Source organism: Alosa alosa, chromosome 8 (assembly GCF_017589495.1).
Source record: "Alosa alosa isolate M-15738 ecotype Scorff River chromosome 8, AALO_Geno_1.1, whole genome shotgun sequence".
Taxonomy (NCBI): domain Eukaryota; kingdom Metazoa; phylum Chordata; class Actinopteri; order Clupeiformes; family Clupeidae; genus Alosa; species Alosa alosa.
Genome location: NC_063196.1, coordinates 9,334,811 through 9,355,330, shown reverse-complemented (window position 1 = coordinate 9,355,330; position 20,520 = coordinate 9,334,811). Strand labels below are relative to the sequence as shown.

The window sequence follows — 20,520 nt, the reverse complement described above, 5'->3', positions numbered from 1 at the left end:
AATGCTCCATCGATTTGAATGGGATTTCCCAAAGTTCTACCGGTCATTATCTTCGTCTAAAGACCTCTAAATAATGACCGTCAATGGCAATGGATTTTCATTCAAAAGTGAAGGCAGACGGTTGATCAGCTGTGTTCTAAAGAACGTTTGATTCAAATTCAGCGTACGTGTAAGCCTGGTTAGCTTCATGACAGTGTAAAGTAGAAGAATCTAAGTAAAACAGATAAGATTAAAAGCAGATTATAATTAAGATGTTAATAATACATAATTCAATACAATAGTATAAAGTGACTTGAATAATAATAATAATAATAATAATAATAATAATAATAATAATACAAATGAAAATAAAATAATAATAATAATAATAATAATAATAATGTTATTATGGGATTCAGTGTTGGAGTTGGCATGTCCATGCTGAGGAGTCTAATGGCCTGAGGGAAATAGCTTTTTCTTAGCCTCTCAGTTTTGGCCTTCAAACTGCAGAAGCACTTGCTTGACTTCAACAAACTGAACAGACAGTTACTGGGATGGGTGGAGTCCTTAATGATTTTAGTGGCTTTGTTTTTGCTCCTGTGTTCAGAATGATGGATTTAGAGGTGAACTGGCCCATTCTCACTACCTGGGGTCTGCCAGAAAGAAAGTTCAAAATCCAGTCACAAAGGGGGGTGTTCAGTCCAAGGTCTTTGAGCTTAGAGTCCAGCATGTGAGGAACAATGGTGTTAAAAGCTGAACTATAATCAATAAACAGCAGCCTCACATAATTCCCTTTTCCACTGGCAATATGCCTAAGAGTGGTATTAAGGACATAAGAGATGGCACCCTCAGTAGATCTATCGGTAAGCAAATTGCAGTGGGTCAATAGTGTCAGGGATGGAGGAGCAGATGATGTTTTTAATAAAAAATTGAAGTCTCTCAAACACCTTTATCACTAGTGATGTGAGGGCTAATAGGTCGATAGTCGTTCAGGCATGAGGGCTTGTTGTTTTTTGGCACCGGGACTAAAACTGATAGAGATAGCATGCCATGCCATACAGGTCATCGGGTACCTAGGGCCCCACTCCCAGTCTCTCCCCTGCTCATTTCCTGTCTCTAGATGCAGTCCCATCTCAGTAAAGTCTCAATTAGAATCTGAATCATTTAAAAAAAAAAAGATTAAATGAAATGAATCAAATATTTAAGAAAAACAGATGAAGAACATGAAGGTGAGTAATCAGGTGATTTCTGCTTTGAGCTCTTCCCAAAAAGCTGAATCACTATCAGCATGTCAAGGAGGTGTAAGGAGGGCTCATAGCAGGCATTGCTGTAATCCATCATCATGTCATGTCAGCGATGAGATCATGCTGCCCACGGTTGATGGTCAGGAACAATGGTGAGACCCGGGAAACCTGAGCAATCCCCTGAGGTGACTCAGCGCTCCAGTTACGGCTCTCCGCTCCTCTCCTGTTCTCTACTCTCCTCTCCTACCCTGTCCATGCCTGTCCACCCCAGCCCTGTCTCATACCCACCCTCCACCTCAACACATCTACCCCTACTTTCCCTCCTCCAGTGAGACCCACAGCTGTGCCCGGTGAAGGCCAGTTCACAAAGGCCCTCTCAGTATGGCAATTAGTCTCTTCCTCTCCACTCGTTCTTCTATCACCCTCTTCTCCTCTATTCCTTCTCTCCACTCGTTCTTCTGTCACCCTCTTCTCCTTTTCTTCTTCTCTCTCTCTCTTCACTCTTCGGGTCTGCCGTGGGCTTTTGTTCTCATTAGTAAGGGTTGTAGGGTTCAGGCATCAAAGCGAGAGGGTTCTGGTATCTCACTGAAGCGGTTCTAATCGCCTCTCCCACATTCGTTGGCATTTCTTCGTTCCATCTGTTATCAACACCTGTGGCTCACGCTGCTCCAGTTGCCATAGGTATATTTGAACAAAAGCCTCTATTCCGGAACAGCTTGAACACTTTACCCTTAATTATTATTTTTTATATAGTGATTTACAATATGATACAGTGTAGAGTAGATAAAGATTTTAGCAGCAGTGCTCATGAATCCATGACACATTCATCCACTTGCATTTCTAATGATTTTTTTTTCTTTACTCTCAAATGTAACAGCTGAATAACAGCTATTATTTTATGCTATGTATTTTTTGCTAAGTTTATCTTCTTTTTGACTTGATTGACAGATCGTGTGTGCGCTGCCTGCCCATGAGCTGCTGTTGGACCTGAGCGCTTGGCTGGGCGACGTGGAGAAGAGACTGGACGAGGAGGAGGCGGAGATGCTCCAGGAGGTCACGGATGCCCTCGGACATGCCAGTCAGCTCAAACACTGCCAGGTGTTTATTGCTATAAGGCGTTGACCGCCTCTTATCCTCATAGACAACTCTTATCCAGCTAGACATGGCTAGATATACTGTATATTATGCAGAGCTTTTGATGTGCTCTATGCCTATATGCAGCTGGCTACATGAAGTGCAGCTGTACACATGCAATCTGTGTTAGATGCCACAAGCTCTTTGCCTTGACATGACAAATTGTCCACTGATTCACAGACTTGATTCTTGTATTATGTTTGTGTGTGCTTGTGTGTCTGTGTGTGTGAGTGTGCGTGCGTGCGTGCATGCATGTGTGTGTCTGTGGATGTGTGTGTGTGTCTGTGTGTGTGCATGCGTGTGTGTGTGTGTCTGTCTGTCTGTCTCTCTCTCTCTTTCTGTCTCTGTGTGTATGTGTGTGTGTGTGTGTGTGTGTGTGTGTGTGTGTGTGTGTGTGTGTCAGGATCTGAAGGCTGAGATCTCCGGTCACCAGCCAAGCATGGACCATCTGAGCCAGCTGGTGGAGGAGGCTGGCCACGTGAAGGACGAGGCGGACAGAGAGGAGAGGACGCTTCTGGCCGAGCAGGTTGGAGCGCTTCACCTGCGCTGTGTCCTACTGCAGGCCAAGGCTGACAATCAGGTATGACCCAGGGAACACTCAACTGGGCTGACTCCCACTGGCAGGTCATCAGATAGGAGTGAAAAAAAACAAAATAAAATAGAAAAGAATAAAATATTTTTTGTTGAGGTCTCACATACCTGCATCATTATTGTTAATTTGGTAAATACTCCATAAACATTTGATATGCACCTAAAACCCACTGTATGAGTGCAAAGTAATATAAGTGTAGTTACACGTCATAGCCTATAGGGTGCAGCATAGAGCATATGTCATAACATCATAACAACAATCATATACCGGTAGTCATACGCAACTCTGCACTAAACTGGTGGAGCAAACCTTATCTAAACCTATGTTTATGTTTTTATATTTGAAGTTGGACTATGAGCTGTGCTTTTGATGCCCTGTAGGTGCGGCAGGTGGAGGACCGTCTGCACGTGTGCTCTCAGAGAGAGGGCCGTCTGCATCGTCTGCACAGCTGGCTGTCCGCACAGAGGAAGATGCTGAGTGGGTATGAGAGACCAGACAGCTGCTTTCACATTGAGAAGGCCCTACAGGAGCTTCAGGTGGGTTGTGTTTGTCTATGTATGTGTGTGTGTGTGTATGTATACTGTGGCTCCCTATAAAGACAGCTTGACATTAGAGACTTGTTTTGCATTCTTTTGTATCTGTAGTTGTAGGCCTTACTTGTGTAGCATCACCAATTATTTCATTTATTTCTACATCAGGGCCTGTGCTCTTTGGTGTTCATCAGACCACTGTTACATTCACAAGAGGCTATAGTAATTTCCTGTGTATTAGCCACATTGTGTAAAAGCCGCAGGACAGTGTTTTATGCAAGTTAAAAGAAACAAAACCATATTAATACCATATTAACTGCCCCCGTGTATTAAAGGGACACCAGGCAACGTTTTTGTGTTAATTAATCATCTTCGTAAGTCGGTATATGGTTAAATGACTCATTACGGGGTGAATGAAGGCTCTCTCGCCCGCCCCTACTGCCTGTAGGAAGAATATCCCACTTGCAAGTTCGGTGTATCCTACCCGCCGACCGAAGCAGGATCAGTTTACAGCACAGAGGCAGGCTAACGAAACGCTAGAGATTGTTGCAAACGTGTGTATAATGGCAGAGCCGTCGAAGAAGCAGCGAAAACCCTTGACAGAAGACGCAAAGAAAAGGAAAAGAGCTTCAGACAGAGCGAGGGGGAGTTTCGTAGAGAAAAAGCATCAGGCTTGCCTGGTGTCCCTTTAACCTCATAGCTGTAGAAATTTTGCAAAAGCAATGTATAAGCCGCGGCTAATAGTTGGGAAATTATGGTATGTACAGAGTGCTGCTAAGATATACAATATGTGCATTGTCTGTTTACCTCGGTTCTCTAGGACATTGAGGAGAAGCTCAGTCTGAAATCCGTGGAGCTGCTGGAGTTGAAAGCTGTCCGTTTGTCCGAGGATAAGGAGCACTCCAGTGACCGGACCTTCTCTGTGCTGGTGGATGATGTCACGCAGGACCACTCTCTTCTTACGCAACAGGTACATTCAGAGCCACTCACACACAATGTTGAACTCAAATTATAATCAGTCATGTCCTTCCACTTTGTTGTATCTGCCAGAGTTGCCCTTAATAAATATGTATGGCACATAACCCTATTACGTTAGAAAATATAACGTATTTAATGTGCAATACTTATTAGAGTACCATAATGTTACAAATTAATTCAATTATTTTGGGTTTTTTTTTTTTTTTGTCAGTCAATTTTGTTTGTAAATGCAGACAGTCAAGTCTCTCATACAATTTGTCAAGGATGACATTGCATAATGCAAAAACACACAGCCGTTCTCTCTTTTTTGATGGGGGTAAAATCCCCTGCTGAAATCCCCTCTGGTCTCTAATCAGTGTCTCCTTCTGCTTCTCTCTCAGGTGGCCACCCTCAGACCCTCTCTGTGCCAGGTCCGGGATCAGTGGGGCGAGTTTGAGAGGGAGCTGGCAGAGGGCGCGCTGGTGAGCGCCAGGACCCAGTACGGTCTGGAGCAGCAGCAGAGGACGCCATGCCTGTCCCTACAGGAAAGCAGTGACCACGTGGACCAGATGCAGGTGAGAAGCTGAGGGCCACGTTGAGAATGAGGCCCAGTGAAGGGTCTCTAGAGATACCAGATACAGTGTTGCCAAAGCAAAGCAGAAAGAACAATGAAACCACTCACACCCTCTCTCTCTCTCTCTCTCTCTCTCTCTCTCTCTCTCTCTCTCTCTCTCTCTCTCTCTCTCTCTCTCTCTCTCTCTCTCTCTCTGTCTCTCTCTCAAATGTTTTTTTTTTTTAAAGGGTGCTTTATTAGCATGACTCTTTGAGTACAGTGTTGCCAAAGTTATTGTTACAAACGAGACAGTAGTGACACAAAAGAAAGAATACAGAAATACTGCAATTTCTTCTTTTTTTATCTTTATTTTGCCAGGAAGGTCCTATTGAGACACAATTTCTCTTCTGCCAGGGAGTCCTGGTCATGATGGCAGCAATGATTTAATTTAGAAAGACAGTGAATGGACAAGATGGGGCATGGACACAGTCCAAAGACACCAATAACACACTAACACAGAAGACACAGAGACAGAGACAACAAAGGCTATGGAGAGCTAAAAGAATAAATGAAAAATAAAATAGAACACTATAAGCAGTGACACTGCCCAGTGTAAGCTAACTTTAAAAGTACTTTTAAGAACATTTAAGGAAGGTAAGGAGTCCAAGTTGAGCGTGTGTTGAAGCTCATTCCAGGCATGTGGTGAAAGGATGAAAAGGCAGATTCCTCCAGTTTGGTTTGTAATATTGTAGACTGTAGGGGGAGCTTGTGTGAAGAACGAGTGCTGTATGCAGTAGGGCGAAATGACGGAAGACATGCAAATATATTTGGGAAGCTTGTCTATTAAGGCCTTTGCTATAAAGATTAAAATATGAATTCATTAAATACAATGAATTCTATTGAACCTTTTCGAACAATATACAGCAGTATAGACGTGTGAACACAGAATGAACGGTAGTACAAGTAATAGCAGGATGATAGGATCTCTCTCTCTCTGTCTCTCTCTCTCTCTCTCTCTCTCTCTCTCTCTCTCTCTCTCTCTCCTTCTCTGACCCCTTGTCCTTGCATCCTGTGCCCAGGCCCTGCAGCAGCAGGCAGAGGAGGGGGCTGACCTCTGGTCATCTGTGGACGCTGCACTGGTCAGCCTGCGCGAGAGAGTGAGTTCTGATGCCGGCCGCCTGCTGACGGAGCGAGTGGAGAGGGAGAGAGCGCGGTGAGTGATGATGATGATAAAGATGATAATGACAGGAGAGCCCAGCAGCTTGATGAGAAGTTACTGTACCAGAAAATAGTGTACTTGACAAAGTACCAGCTACCTGGCTACCTGGTGAAACTCGACTCTTACTGTACTCACTGTGTGTAAAGCAGTTACTGAGCCAATCAGTGCTGTAACTAGCTAGCTAACTAGCTAACAGTTACCTGGTGAGAGGCCCTTGTTACGACAGATTCCCATGTACAATGTATCTATGTTCCAGGGTTCTCACTTCTCAAATGTTGTTCAGTGCTTGGCATTTTAGTTTGACCTTTGGTGTGCCTTAGTCCAAAAAAGGATGGGAACATCTGCTCTATCTTCTGTGATTGGCTAATTGGTGACTATTCAGTTCTTCTGTAGATCTGTACCTTTGCTGGCTGTATCTAGCGTAAACCAGTATTGAGTAGCTGCTGAAGAGACTACTGAGTGGAAATGTTTATGTGCTGATCCTCAGAGCAGTGTTTTCTCCGCTCATTGAAAGTCATTACGCCCACCCTCTGGGGAAAGCCTGACTTAAGCAGACTGAACAGATAAACCCTCGGATGCCTTTTATGCTGGAATCGTGTTTGTGTGTGTCTGTGTCTGTGTCTGTGTGTGTGTGTGTGTGTGTGTGTGTGTGTGTGTGTGTGTGTGTGTGTGTGTGTGTGTGTGTGTGCGTGTGTGTGTCATAGCCTTGCATATGAATATTTTTCTCCTTTCTTAATTGGCTTCCACTGGAACATGATGTTCCAAACACACACCACCTAATGGGTGATTCAGAGAGGCTGACTGTCTGGACCTCCAGACAGATTTACTGCGCTCTCATTAGTGGCATGTGTTTGTGCTGTGCTGCACGCTGCTGTGTGGTGCTGTGCTGTGCTCTCTCGCGCATACCTTGGCACACAGGAGAGCTCAGATACAAACACTCTACTGCTTCACATCACTTCACTTGCCATCGCTCAAACGGCACTTTTTTCCATAATCGTCTGCCATAAAAGTCTCAGCAGAGATTCGCACTGCAAGCCAGATTACTGATGGGCTTACTCTTTTAATGTCAGCACCTCTCTCTCTCTCTCCCTATGACTCCCTATTCTCTATCTTCCGTCACTCCTCCATTCCCACTCTTTGTCAAATCCCTCTCTTTCTCCTACTTTGTCTGGCTCTCTTACCTTTCTCTGCATCTCATCTTCTCTCTCTCTCTCTCTCTCTCTCACTCTCTCTCTCTTTCTCTCCTCAGCTCTCACTCAGTGTCTTCCTTGCTTCTTTTTTAGATGTCCTTGATCCATTTGATAGTTCAATGAAAGGGGACTTTAGAGCCAGATGTCTCTCTCCTTTCTCTGTCTCCTTCTCTCTCTCTCTCTCTCTCTCTCTCTCTCTCTCTCTCTCTTTCATCCCCCCCCTTTCAGTTTTTCTCTGCGGTCCCTGTCTATGGTGTAATAAATCAGAGGGTGGTTGGAGGAGATTGCGTGTTCCCTCAAATCCCCCTCTCTGGAGCAGCATGTGGTTCCAATAGCGCCACTGCCTCTGCTGCTCCCAGAGCCCGGCGCGGCCCCCGGCGGCCATATTTCAACCGGGCCTTTCGCTCGAGTGCGACGCAGGTGACAAACACATTCATTAAGTCTTTAGACACAGCAGTGAGATGCACAAGCAGACAGAGACCGCAGCTGTCTGCAGAGCAGAGTGGAAAGGCGTTAGAGGGTTCAGTCCATAGACTGTATCAACCTTTTGTTGAATCTCTTTCCTGTACAGTCGTGTGTAGTGTTTCCTTAAGATCACAGATCAACAGGAAGTAGCTGTCTGGATACCAACATTGCAAATACGGTGAAGGTTGTGATGCTTACTGTAGCAGATGCTTTTATCCATCTACTTCAGATGTGATTTGTAGACAAAACGACTGATACTACATACTAACAATCGCTACTACAGATGTGTCCATAGAACTCTGAATTCACAAAAGAATGGGTCATTCTGAAGAGCTCAGTGAATTCAAGTGTGGTACTGTAGGGTGCTCAAAGCAAGGTCCATAAAGACATGGTTGGGTGAGTTGGATGTGGAAGAATTTGACAGGCCCACACTGAGCCCTGACCTCAACTGCATTAAACACCTTTGAGATGGTGAGCCAGGCCTGTTTATCTAACATCAGTGCCTGACCGCACAATGCTCTTCTGAATGAATGGGCAAATAAATAAATAAATAAATAAATAAATAAATAAACAATCAATCCCAGAAACACACCAACATTTTGTGGACAGCCTCCTCAGAAGAGTGGAAGCTGTTACAGCTATCCTTTACCTATATATTCAGAATGGGATGTCCTAAAAGTTCCTATCGGTGTTGCCAGGTGTCCATACAGGTTTGTCCATATAGTATGTAGTCTGATGTATTCCCACTCGGCCCATTCTGGCAGGTGGATGTCGGTGGTGGAGGTGGCGAGAGAAGAGCACCGTCAGAGTCGGGCGCTGCTGCAGTTGTGGCAGGAGTATGTCCGTCTGACGGGCATCTGCTCTGGGCAACTCACCCAGCTCTGGGAGCAGTGCCGAGGACCCCCAGCAGCCACAGCCGGAGCCCCTGAAGACACTGAGGGAGACCCCACGGAACACATCCAAGCCAGCCTGGAGTTTCTTAGCGTGAGTGCTAACGCTAACACTAATGCAAGCACAGCCATTGGGCAAGAGAGTCATCAGCCCCTGTTGGGGGGAGTGGGAGAGGGTCACATTGTTATCATAGGTAAACACTTAATGCTCCATCAAAGGAGAGCTTGCACACCGTGTGTACTGCCGATACAGAAACACGTTCTTTTAAAGCAACACCAAAGAGTTTTTTGTACATTAATATAATGTTTCCAAAATCGTTTCAGTGGTTCATCAAGACATAACAGGGTGAACGGCATTTCTGCATTCGCTTCGCTTATTGGCTATAACCGCACTATGTAAGTTTGCCAGATCGGGTAGCGGATCTGTAGTTCGATGGAATAATGAAACTACAAATTTGACTTGCTTCTGATGTCGCAATACATCATACTTTTATTCAACACATAACATACATCATGCAACATACTCTACCGTGTCTTTGGACATTATTATTTGCAAAGCCGATGTTAAACAATAAACAAATAGCATGCGTGCGACAGTAGAAAAGTGCTTTTGTGTTTAATTGATCCAAATCAAAAGAAAAGGTGCAGAGTGCTTTACAGTGCTGTACATTCAGACCATCATCAGTGCAAAGAGAGGTAAGCACGGCCAAAGGTATGCACAGCCTTAGGTACAATGGTATTTAGCTGTGTTATTCAGGTGTTCGATACAGTGTAATGTGTGCACATATTGATCCATGTTATTCATTTGATCTGTGAACCTACCTTACCACACCTTCTAACTGCTATAACATGGAGCGATGTGAAATAATTCTTAGGATAAAAACATATACAGAATCAATGCAGCTGTCAGCAACAGACAACTCTACCTTTTTAAGATAATAGATTAGAACATCTAGGTAATCTAAGTGGTTGCAAAAACAACTTCAGGTGAGTGAATATAGGACTGTGAAGGTTATTTGGTACTTTTCAGTACCAAACAAAGACTGTTTTCCAAAGCCTCCATCTCTTAACCAGGAAAACACATTAATAGTAACACAAACATGTGTCAATTGGCCTCAAGCCATGTAATGTTCCATCTTCAGCCTGGCACACTTCATCTTCAAAAGAGGCATTTTACCCTCTTAGTTCTTTGTACTTTGCTGCCCTGTGGACTCTAATTAGCTCTAATTAACTATGGATGTTTGTTAGGTTTTGTTACCCAGGCAACACATTTGGTATTGTAGCAATGGCATTTAAAAATAGTAACATAACCGTCATTCATTAATTTTCTCACTGTTTACTATAACAACAGAGATGATAATCAGTTGATGATTTATGTATGGTGAGAACATTGAATTACAGGTGGACAAGCTTTGTTGTTGTTCTGGTTGACAATGTGATTTGTCAAGTGAGACTTCTGAGATAATTCACCTTTGGCTAAGCCACACCCTAGAATGTAGATTGACCAATCACAACGCAGCCAACAACGAGCTCCCATAGAGGTCCGACACTTTTTCACATCGCTCCATTGACTTTAACGCAGGCGTCTCATATTTTCGGTCTCGGCAGGTAGTTTGATCAAAAATATGGTTAAACGTTGTGCCTGGGGCATTTGTAATACAGATACGCGTTTCCCAGAAAGGTTGGAGGGGGGTGTCCGTTTTTTCCCCTTCCCAAAACCGAAGTCAAATCCTGACAAGTGTCGTCTTTGGATTAAACTGTGTGGACGTCCTCACAGTCAGCTAAACCCCTCGAGGATCAACAAGCACACTTTTGTGTGCTCTAAGGTAAATTTTGCTTTTAACCTTACTGTGAAGTTATATGATATACTAGTTAGACAATTTTATGCTGTGTTAGGTTATGATTTCGGTTCTCTACCCTAATTATTGAAGAATCAATGTGCTAGCAAGCAAGCAAGTTTAGGGATAGCTTAGCTATCACGTAAATCAGGATTGTTTTCTTTGACTAGCAGCTGGATGTTAGCTAACTTCGTTATTAAAGATACAAACACCTAACGTTAATGTTACAGATACGCTGTGGTAGTTTTTAAGGTGACTACCGCCAGCGTGTTGCCACAGTCCAACAATATTTTACATCACTATTTCAGCATTTTGTTAATGGAGAACCAAGTCCCGAATCCCCAAATCCAGTCCCTGCTATTCCTGGTGGAGGAAGTGCAGTCAAAAGTCGAAGACTGCCAACTAAGAGGTAAGAGATATAATTAAATAATTCAATCACAGAAAAATATTACAGCCACAACACAGTATCAGAACAATATCAAACACTTTAATCGATTTTACATATGTATTTATTTGTATGTATCTATCTATTTACAGAGGCATCTCCACAGTATCAGGCTCATCAGTGCAGGACACCACATCAGAGGAGTTGTCCATGGTCATTGAAACAGGTAGGCTACAGTTCATGTGACGGTTGTGGACTGTCATTGCACATTGTAGGGAGAAAGTGCTCAAAAAAGTACCAGTCAAGTTTATCTTTTATTTTCCTCCACATATCGGGATCAAAACAAATTCGCTCCAGGTGATAGTCACTTTCACATGACACAAAAAGGTCACACCATGGCATCCCAGTTATCCCCAATTGTCCCATGATTTGGAAGTAATATTCGTGAGTACGATTGAGCCTGTAGGTGTCATCGCTACCCTTTTTAAGGTACTGGCAATCGGTGTAGCTGACTTTCATTGGACATTTAATTTCGAGTAGTCCATAGGTCTCACTCTCACCACTCTGAACCCTTCTGTCAGGGGATGTACCCAAATAGGGGGCATTAGGGTTGATGACAAACCCACACACTTGCACATCATTACCAGTGATGACCGCATACTGGGCTGCAGCGGCTGGCTCAAGCTCCAGGCCTCTCTTCATGGCTTTTGTCATGATGCTCTTCTTCTTCCTCTGCATGATGATGGCAAGTTGTTCAAAGTCAGCTCTTCTAGAGATTATTCTTTTGAAGGACGATGAGGTTAGGCGAATAGAGCGGACATGATGCCAGATTTTGTTGCTACTCTGCTGTCTGGTGTTTTTCTCAAGTGCCTCTGCCTCAGCCTTTGAGACTACTATGGTACTGAACCTTTCCATTTGCACTTTATTAAGGACAGTACAGAAAGAGCCTGGCTGTGGTGGCAAAGGGAATGCTGGGAAGTCACTGGAGTTTGATAGGGAGGATGCTTGTGAAGTGTTGTCCAATAGTGGGAGCTGTATGAATTGAAGGGGAAAAAAAACATTTATTATTTACATTACGTTTCTTGTTTTTTTTTTTTTTTTTTTTACTAGGCCTCATTTTATTAATGTCATTGTTATGTTTTTACACAGAAAACCAGATTCACACAGCAGACCAGATTCCCACAGACCACATTCCCACAGAGGATCCACACCAGGATCGCACAGAGGACCAAGAAGAAATAAATCAATTAAAGAGGCAACTTGCCGATAAAGAAAAAGAAAATGCCTTGCTGAGGGAAGAGATTCAAACTCACTCATCTCACTCACTCACCCACACCACACCCACTCAAGCTCATTACCAACTCACACCAGAGACTATATCTAACTGCAATGTGCCTGAGTACTTTAAGTACAGCACAGGTTTTAGTTATGATGAGTTCAACAAGCTGTGTGCTTTTTTTAGGATACCCAGTACTGCAACGGATACACAAACACTTAGCCCTGTGACATACCACAGAGTAGATCAGCAAATCAACCTCATGCCTTTAAGACAACAGTTCCTACTTGTGCTTATGAAGCTGAGGCAAAACTTTGATCTGAAAGAGCTGGCCTTCAAATTTCAAATTCCAGAACGAACTGTTAGCACTTTATTCAATTCATGGATTGATTTCATGTATGGTAGGCTAGGCAACATGTCTATTTGGCCACACAGGGACACAATAACAGAAAACATGCCTGACAACTACAGAGCAGAGTTCCCAACAACATTTGCTATTCTTGATGGTACAGAGATTAAGACAGAAAAACCAACATCACTGTTACTTCAAAGTCAGACTTACTCAAACTACAAATCTGCCAACACACTTAAATGTCTTATTGCCTGTGATCCTCGTGGTGCCATTATCTTTGTATCCACACTTTACACGGGATCAATCTCAGACCAAGAGCTATTTAGACAATGTGGGATCAAAGATTTACTGAAAGGTCTGCTTCAGTGTGGCTATCTTAAGGCAGGTGATGGGCTCATGGTGGATAAGGGTTTTCTTATTGAGAAGGATGTAAAGGAGCTTGGGCTTAATTTGAACATTCCCCCCTTTGCCAAATCAAATAGTCAGATGCCAGCTACAGACGTTGAGATGACAAAGAAAATAGCCAAACACCGAGTACATGTAGAAAGAGCCATAGCCAAAGTGAAGAAATTTAAAATGGTTTCTGGACGGATCCCTAATGTCAGGCTTGGAAACATAAATCAGATATGGTTCGTGGTCTGTATGCTGTCCAATTTCCAGCCGAACATTATAAAAGCATAGGATACAGCACAATGATCTGTCTACACACAGCTAAGCTCCTAAATTTGAATGTTTGTTTTTTTAACATGGTTCATAAATCAATTATTGTGTTGTTATTGTAAATTAAATCAAATGTATGTTGGCTATGTGACTGTAATAAAATGTCTTCCTGCAAATGATAAATTAGTCATTATCTGTAACAGTTTTACATAATCTGCTTTACCTGGTAGCTCAAGCCACTTCCAAGAGGGTACTTCTCCTGACCTATCACTACATCTATCTGGGGTTTGCTTGCTATGTAGCTCATAGGTGTCCCTGTCAGCTGTCTTAATAACAACAAATCCTGATCTGTTACCTCAGAGATGGCCCTGTGAGATGGAAAAGTCACACATTTCTACATTATGTCAAGTAATCTGAAATACAAAATACATTTCTGCCTATGTCATGTGCTCTCAAACACATAGGCTACATACAATTAAGTTGGTTATGGTGGAAGGACACAATGGGATAGCCAGCCTACATGGTGTTAAAATCAACATAGCTGTGACTCACCTGTCATTGCTGTATTGGCAGAAGATGGGTCTCCGTTTTAGCTCTGTCTTGGCCCTGGCCACAACGACTGCTGTCACAGGCTGTGGTGCTACTTTAGCACCTCTTGGCTTATGCCATTGTTGGGGTAAGCTTGTGGAGGACTGAACTGGCACAGCGTTTATGTGTTGTGCCTTGCAGAGATCCAGGGTATGGATAAGCCCAATGATGTGCGCAAAACCCTGTGGAGCTAACCATAACATCACCTTAAGTTAGAGTTTAAGTTGAATAGTCTACCGATTGTTGATAGCACACGCTGAATAAATACAACGTAGAACTATCGCGCGTAACGTTAGTCCGTTTGCTTCGTAATAACGATTTTAGAAGTGAATAGAGACGCGTTCCAGCTTTGCATGAACAGTGTTGCTCCTTGATATTGTCAGTCCCAGCCTCCGTCTCGATTAGTAGGATATCGGTGGTTCATTTTTGACTGTGACCGGTATGCTTTTGCCTCTATTTGAATGCCTTGTTGTTCTTTGCGTTTCACCTGTATGTCCTGAATATAGCCTTCGAACGCATATTGCAGACCCTTTTGTCTACTCCTATCGGACACTTTATTTGCTGCTTTATAAAAGTTTGACAAAAGTTCAGCAGGAAGAGCTGTCACAGCATAAGCCATGTTGTTGATACCTAACCAGAGTCTTAGGATAACCAGTCAGAAAACCAGAGCCCAGAAGTTGTCGGACGTAGCAACAGTAACTAAGGGGGTCGGGGCTTAGCCAAAGGTGAATTGAATGCAACTTTACATTTAAATTTAAATGTAGCCTTGATGGTTGCTGCCTTTTATGATATCTTAATGTGTCAACCTTTTCACTGTTTTTAATGTCGCTTTCACCTTGTATGTAAAGTGTGTTACAAATAAAATGTATTATTATTATTATTATTATTATTATTATTATTATTATTAACTTTTAAGGCCTGAAAGACGGTCCTGGCCCCCAATGATACAATGATTGTTTTCCCCTATCTCTTCCCTCTGTCTTTCTCTCACTCTTTTTTATATCCTCACTTCCAGGATATTCAACTGGGAATGGAGGGTTTGCAGACCAGTGTGGGACAAGTATTAGAGGCTGCCAAGCTTCTCATTGGCCAGATAGAACCCCAAGGAGCTGCTCTGATCCAATCAGAGACCAGGTTGTTATCACGCGACATTGTTCACTTGGGCCAGGCACTTATTTTGAGACGGGAGCAACTTCAGGTGAGCACCATCTTTAATTCTGGAAACCAATGGCTTTGATGTTCACTTACATAGTGGATGTATAATTGATCTGTTCTCACGTGTGTGTGTGTGTGTGTGTCTCTCTCTCTCTCTTTCCCTCCCCTGTGTGTGTGTGTGTGTGTGTGTGTGTGTGTGTGTGTGTGTGTGTGTTTGTGTTTTGTGTGTGTGTGTGTGTGTGTGTGTGTGTGTGTGTGTGTGTGTGTGTGTGTGTGTGCATATGTGTGGGTTACTCCGTCAGGAGGACTTGGAGCAGTATCAGAACTTCAGTGGTCTGCTGGACTCCCTGGAGCTTCATCTGAGGGGCTTTGAGAGTGGCCTTCTCAGACCCAACTCCAGTCTGGACAACCTCAAGGTGCCTTGCGCCCCTCTCTCCTATCACAGCACGCAACTGTGCAGAATCACACACAACGTGTTCTTGCTCTCCTAGCAGACTGACAGAAATAGACTATTCATTCTAATCTGTTATATAGTGCTCAAAAAAATGAAGGGAACACTTACAGTTTTCCACAATTGTTAAAACACATTTTTTGAAACCTTCCACTCCACCTTTCTCCATTCTCAAACTACATTCACAGAATGTCTGACAGTTCTTGCAAAATAAAACACTCGTCTCAAAAGGTTTACTTGTGCTCGGAACCAAGCTGTGTCAGAGTACCGATCCAGTGTATGATTGAAGTGTTCCCTTAATTTTTTTGAGCAGTATATATTAATTTATTCATTCAACCATTTGGTCTATCAGTCAGTTAGTCATTATGTTATGTTAATGGTATTCATAGGATGTTTATATGTTTAATGAGTTAAATAATACTTTTATGTTTACCAAATTCATTTTAAAAGAATGCTTTGCTCATCTGACCTGTGTAGCACACTGCACTAAAATACACATAATCAATAAAAGTGATTGATATTGTTATGGTCTATCCTCCACTGACCCCCGACGTTAAAGTCTCTTGTTGGTTTCCTACACAGAGGGGTCTGCTGGAGCTGAGTGGGCTGGCTCCTGACCTGGGCACTCTGAATGAGCTGAGCATCGGCCTCCGTCTGACTGACACAGCTGAGGGGAGACTTAGGACACTCAATGACCAGTGGCTGCAGGTCTTCATTCAGGCCACAGACAGATACAGGTGACCGTGCCCATCACAAACTCAACAACAACAACAACAACAACAACAACAACAACAACAACAAGCAAGACATCCAAAGCATTTAACAGTGAAGGGGGAACCTTAGTAACCACCACCAAGGTCTAACCGAACTGAATTACACAAGGGTCTGGTATTACTCAAAGATCTGGTAGTTTGTTTTTCAATTCAAACATTTTTATTTGTTAAAGGGACAAGGTCTAAAAATACTGTTGCAGGTTAATAATAATGTTCAGTGTGCTGATAAATGTGCTAAATGTTCTTGTTGTTCCGAGTCCCATGTTTCCCAGCAAGTTTCGTGGTCTGGACCATGTCCGTAAGGAGTCCGGTTGGTAAAAATGACATTACATCTGAGAGTCATTTAAAATGTTATATTGAGAGGGAATCCAATAAAAAAATCTGTAACAGTAATTACAAATAGCTCTCCTGCTGTCAGACGGAGCTCTACTGACCTGAAAGCTTCCTTATTTTAATCCCAGACAGAGAGACAGAGCCGAGATATACTGCAGTCTGGCAGCGCTAAAGTCAAACAGAAGGCCGTATGATCGATGAATCACATGTATGGTCCCTCGCTGTTTGCATTTTCACTCTAGTTCATCTGCAGGAAATTGGGGAGGTCGAGAACTCAAGGTTTATTTACGAGGACTGCCGCTCCATGGAGCTCTGGCTTCACGTAAAATCACAGGAGAATATCATTTGGAGGGACATCGCGGCCAGTTTGATAGTTGGGGTGTTTTACCAACTGTGAAATAAAGCAAGCAACCATTCTCAGAATTTCTTAGTTTTGATTAAGATTGAGTATAATAGTGCATTGTTGCAAGATATTCTCTATTACGATACTGGTGGTTTTATGGGATATGTTTTGATTGTGTGTGTGTCTGTGTGTGCATGCGTGCGTGCATGCGTATGTGTGTGTATGTGTGCGTGTGTGCATGTGTGTTTTAATACTAATATGTGTGCATATATTCTCTGTTGTGTATGTTCAGGGAGATGCACACCACACAGCTATCTAGCCAAAGCTTTAAGCAGCGGTGTGAGGACTGGTTTGCCCTCCTGCAGAAGATGGAGGCTGACCTGGCCACAGACATCTGCTCCACTCAGCCAGCCATCCGGGAGCAGCTTACACGTCACCAGGTAATTCAGAAAGGGCACATGGCATATGTATGAAAGTGCCAAGTGCATTAGCGTATGTATAAAAGTGCCAAGTGCATTGCGTATGTATAAAAAGGGCCAAGTGCATTGCATATGTATAAAAGTGCCAAATGCCAACAGGTGGGTCAGTGTGCAGCATCAGTCTGCGTGTGTTGGTGTTTGTTGAATAGAGTTGTTAGAGTTTAATATGTCAAAAAGTTCTGACTTTCTGAACATTCTAAAGACTGCAACCAAAAATTGCCAACTTTAGAGAGCTGGGACTTGTTGAGCACTTCCTGGGTAGTGTGCAAAGTACCTTAACCTCAGTGTTGTCAGACTACACTCATGAATCACTTGGAGAGCTTCTGCAGTCATAGCATATTTGAAGATGCTTTTATTCAAAACTCATTGCATTACAATACAGGGATATACAGTAGGTACAGACAGCACATGCATTTCATCCATGTACATGTACATGTATTTACTGCCTGAGTAGCACAATGATGACTTTGGTATCATCACTTTGATCTACCAGTTGAATGACAAGACCACAGTGACAATGCCATAATGACTTCAGTTGAGGTCATAAAAAACTTTGGTGTAACTGCACCTAGTTTATTGAAGGCTTGAAGATCTCTGGCACTGTGCTGGAATTTAAGTTTGGCCCAGGCTATTTTAGATTTAGAAATAGACAATTATGTTGGACGGCTTCTTAAGTTTCTGATAAACGCAAGCCTAGAAATCCTTAGTCCTTAGAAGTGCTCTGTGAGACCCAATCTTTTCATTGAGTGCTGCAAGCAAAAACATCTAAAGTTACATTGTGCATGCACTCTTCACATGCTTCTACGTAAATGTATGCTGTGCCAAAATATACGTACGTCAATATATGTGCAAATAATATTAAATATAGCATTTATAATAACTTGCTCTATTTGATATCCCTTCTCAGAAGCTGAAGGTGGAGATGTTTGTTGGGCAGCTGCTACTTCAGTCAGTGGTCAGGGAGGCCCTGCAGCTTCTGGAGAGTGGACCATCCAAAGACAAGTGAGGCACTAGATAGACTTACATACTTATTCATTTTGCTGACTCATGTCTCGAAAGGGACTTATGTATGTCAATTAATCAATGGCCAGTCACCCAGGCTTTGTAACAGTAGTAGAACAAGCAAAGTGGTTCAGTCTGGGAAGTGCACTGCACTGTTCTTGCCAATCAGTAGCACGCTCCAACATGGCTTTAGGAGCTCTGAAGGAAGAGGTGTGCTTGATTGGCTGTTGAGTTTGACAGGCATATACAGTACTGGCATGGAGGAGGTGTGGTTGGAGCAGCGGTAACGTCACCACATGACAATTGGTTGGCCCAATTGGTCGCCCCTTAGCATCTGCTAAGTACCGGTCAACTTTGAATTTAGATATTGACAATCTTCCACGGTCCAAGAACCCCTTTTTCATATCAGCACTATTCCCAACACCACCCCCTCCATCACCACCATCTTCACAGTTGTAACTCCACCCTGGCATGCAAAGTCTTCTTGGGCAAATGATCAAAGTGCCTGTTTGATACGTTTGATCTGTTTTCTCTTGAGAGGCTTCTCATCATCAGAACTCTGAAGTAATTAAAAGTGAAGTTTTTGGAGTCTGCATTCCTTCCAGCGGAGTAATAAGACAACCAGCTCCGGCTGTAACTCAGATACAAGCAAGGAGAGATACAGAGAGAGAGAGAGAGAGAGAGAGAGGGAAGGAGAGGGAGAGATATGGAGAGAGAAAGACAGAGAGAAGGAGAGGGAGAGAGAGAGAGGTTCCATCTCCTCTGCTCTGATCTGGATGACCAAGCTGGCTCTCGGTCAGGAAATAAAAGCCCTCATTGCCACGATGGAATCTGAACTAACGTCCATTCTCAGTGAGTTCCCTTACACCGATATTCTGTACAGTCCTTGAACATGCCCCCTACATTTTCACTCAACCCAGCACTTAGTTACCATTTCATAAAATGGTGTTTCAACTTCAACACAAAGCCAACTGTTCAGTTGCAAGGTTGTACATTGAATAATGTTATTCAGTTGCTGCTCAGTCTCAATGGAGCGTGAAGCTTAGCTACCAGAGACCACTCAGGAAATTGGCACCACCACCACCACCACCATCACCAAAACTCCTTTCATTGCTAAATCTTTTCTTGCCCACACTCCCCAAAGGGCCACGATAATTGGGCTCTGGGCTTTTATGGTGTGAAGATTTGTCAGGTGCCGTTTTGGACGTCCTTAGGACTTTTAATCATAGTCAGTTCTAATCTCTGTGTGTGTGTGTGTGTGTGCGTCTGTGTGTGTGCGTCTGTGTGTGTGCGTCTGTGTGTGTGTGTGTGTGTGTGTGTGTGTGTGTGTGTGTGTGTGTGTGTGTGTGTGGGTTGACGGTGGCAGCAACTTGGTCGTTAGGCTGACGGAGCGGCAGGAGCGCTGGCAAGAGGCCCTGCGATTGGCCCAGACGCGCGGCACCCTGCTGCAAGGAATGATGGGAAATTGGAGGACCTTGTCCGGAGGCCAGAGGAGGCTGTGGAAGCTGCTGAGTGACCTGGAGACTCTACTGCCCCCTGCTGGTCTGGCAGCATGCAGTCTGCAGCAGCTCCGAGGCGTCATCCGTGACTTCCAGGTAGGTGTCTCCAATATGTTATCAACAGACTGTAAGATTGTAAGAAGTAAGATTACGGGGCATCAAGGAGTATCAAAAGCAAATTCCTGGAAAAACAGGTTTGATGTGCATGTGATTTTTTTTTTTTTTTAAGTATAGTTTTTTGGCCTTTTTATGCCTTTAATGAGACAGGACAGGACCACGGGGTGGGAATCGAACCCGGGTCGCCAGCATACGGTGCCAGTCGCACCACTGCCGGGGCCTGCATGTGATTATTGAGAAAGCTATTCAGTTGTCTGTTTGGTGATATGACATTTAAGCATTTATTCACTCAAGAATTTAAGTGCTTATATAGAATGCTCTCTTCTTGGCATGTCTGGGAAAAATGCCCTATACATAATACTTTGGTGTTTATGTGTTAATGCATAAATAATATATATGTATATATGTAACATATATGTATTAGTGCTCAAAAGGTCTGCATTGACCATCCTTACACATGTAATTAGGATTTCATTCAACTATTTCATTATTCTTGCTAAATAGGTGATTTATTCT

The 20,520-nt window shown here is 43.3% G+C and overlaps 2 protein-coding genes across 3 annotated transcripts in view; both read left to right on the top strand.

Moving 5' to 3' along the window:
• Positions 1-20,520, top strand: part of LOC125298980 (nesprin-2) — a gene marked incomplete in the record, with an annotated part of 111,453 nt that overhangs the window by 52,743 nt on the left and 38,190 nt on the right. The window contains 13 exon segments of the mRNA XM_048249985.1: positions 2,172-2,321; positions 2,761-2,937; positions 3,330-3,485; positions 4,300-4,449; positions 4,838-5,011; positions 6,069-6,202; positions 8,628-8,847; positions 14,868-15,050; positions 15,310-15,423; positions 16,041-16,195; positions 17,200-17,347; positions 18,294-18,388; positions 19,755-19,983. Coding sequence (XP_048105942.1) covers positions 2,172-2,321; positions 2,761-2,937; positions 3,330-3,485; positions 4,300-4,449; positions 4,838-5,011; positions 6,069-6,202; positions 8,628-8,847; positions 14,868-15,050; positions 15,310-15,423; positions 16,041-16,195; positions 17,200-17,347; positions 18,294-18,388; positions 19,755-19,983 — 2,085 coding nt within the window.
• Positions 10,290-13,480, top strand: LOC125298982. Of its 2 annotated transcripts, none has more exons than XR_007194295.1 (4): positions 10,290-10,579; positions 10,900-11,000; positions 11,129-11,202; positions 11,907-11,965. XR_007194295.1 is itself a non-coding variant. In XM_048249987.1 (4 exons), the coding sequence occupies exons 1-4, from the start codon at positions 10,379-10,381 to the stop codon at positions 13,283-13,285; spliced, it is 1,536 nt and encodes a 511-aa protein (XP_048105944.1). In that variant the 5' UTR covers positions 10,290-10,378; the 3' UTR covers positions 13,286-13,480. The 2 variants fall into 2 exon arrangements, 1 of the variants encoding a protein (XP_048105944.1); XM_048249987.1 differs by lacking the exon at positions 11,907-11,965 and adding an exon at positions 12,126-13,480.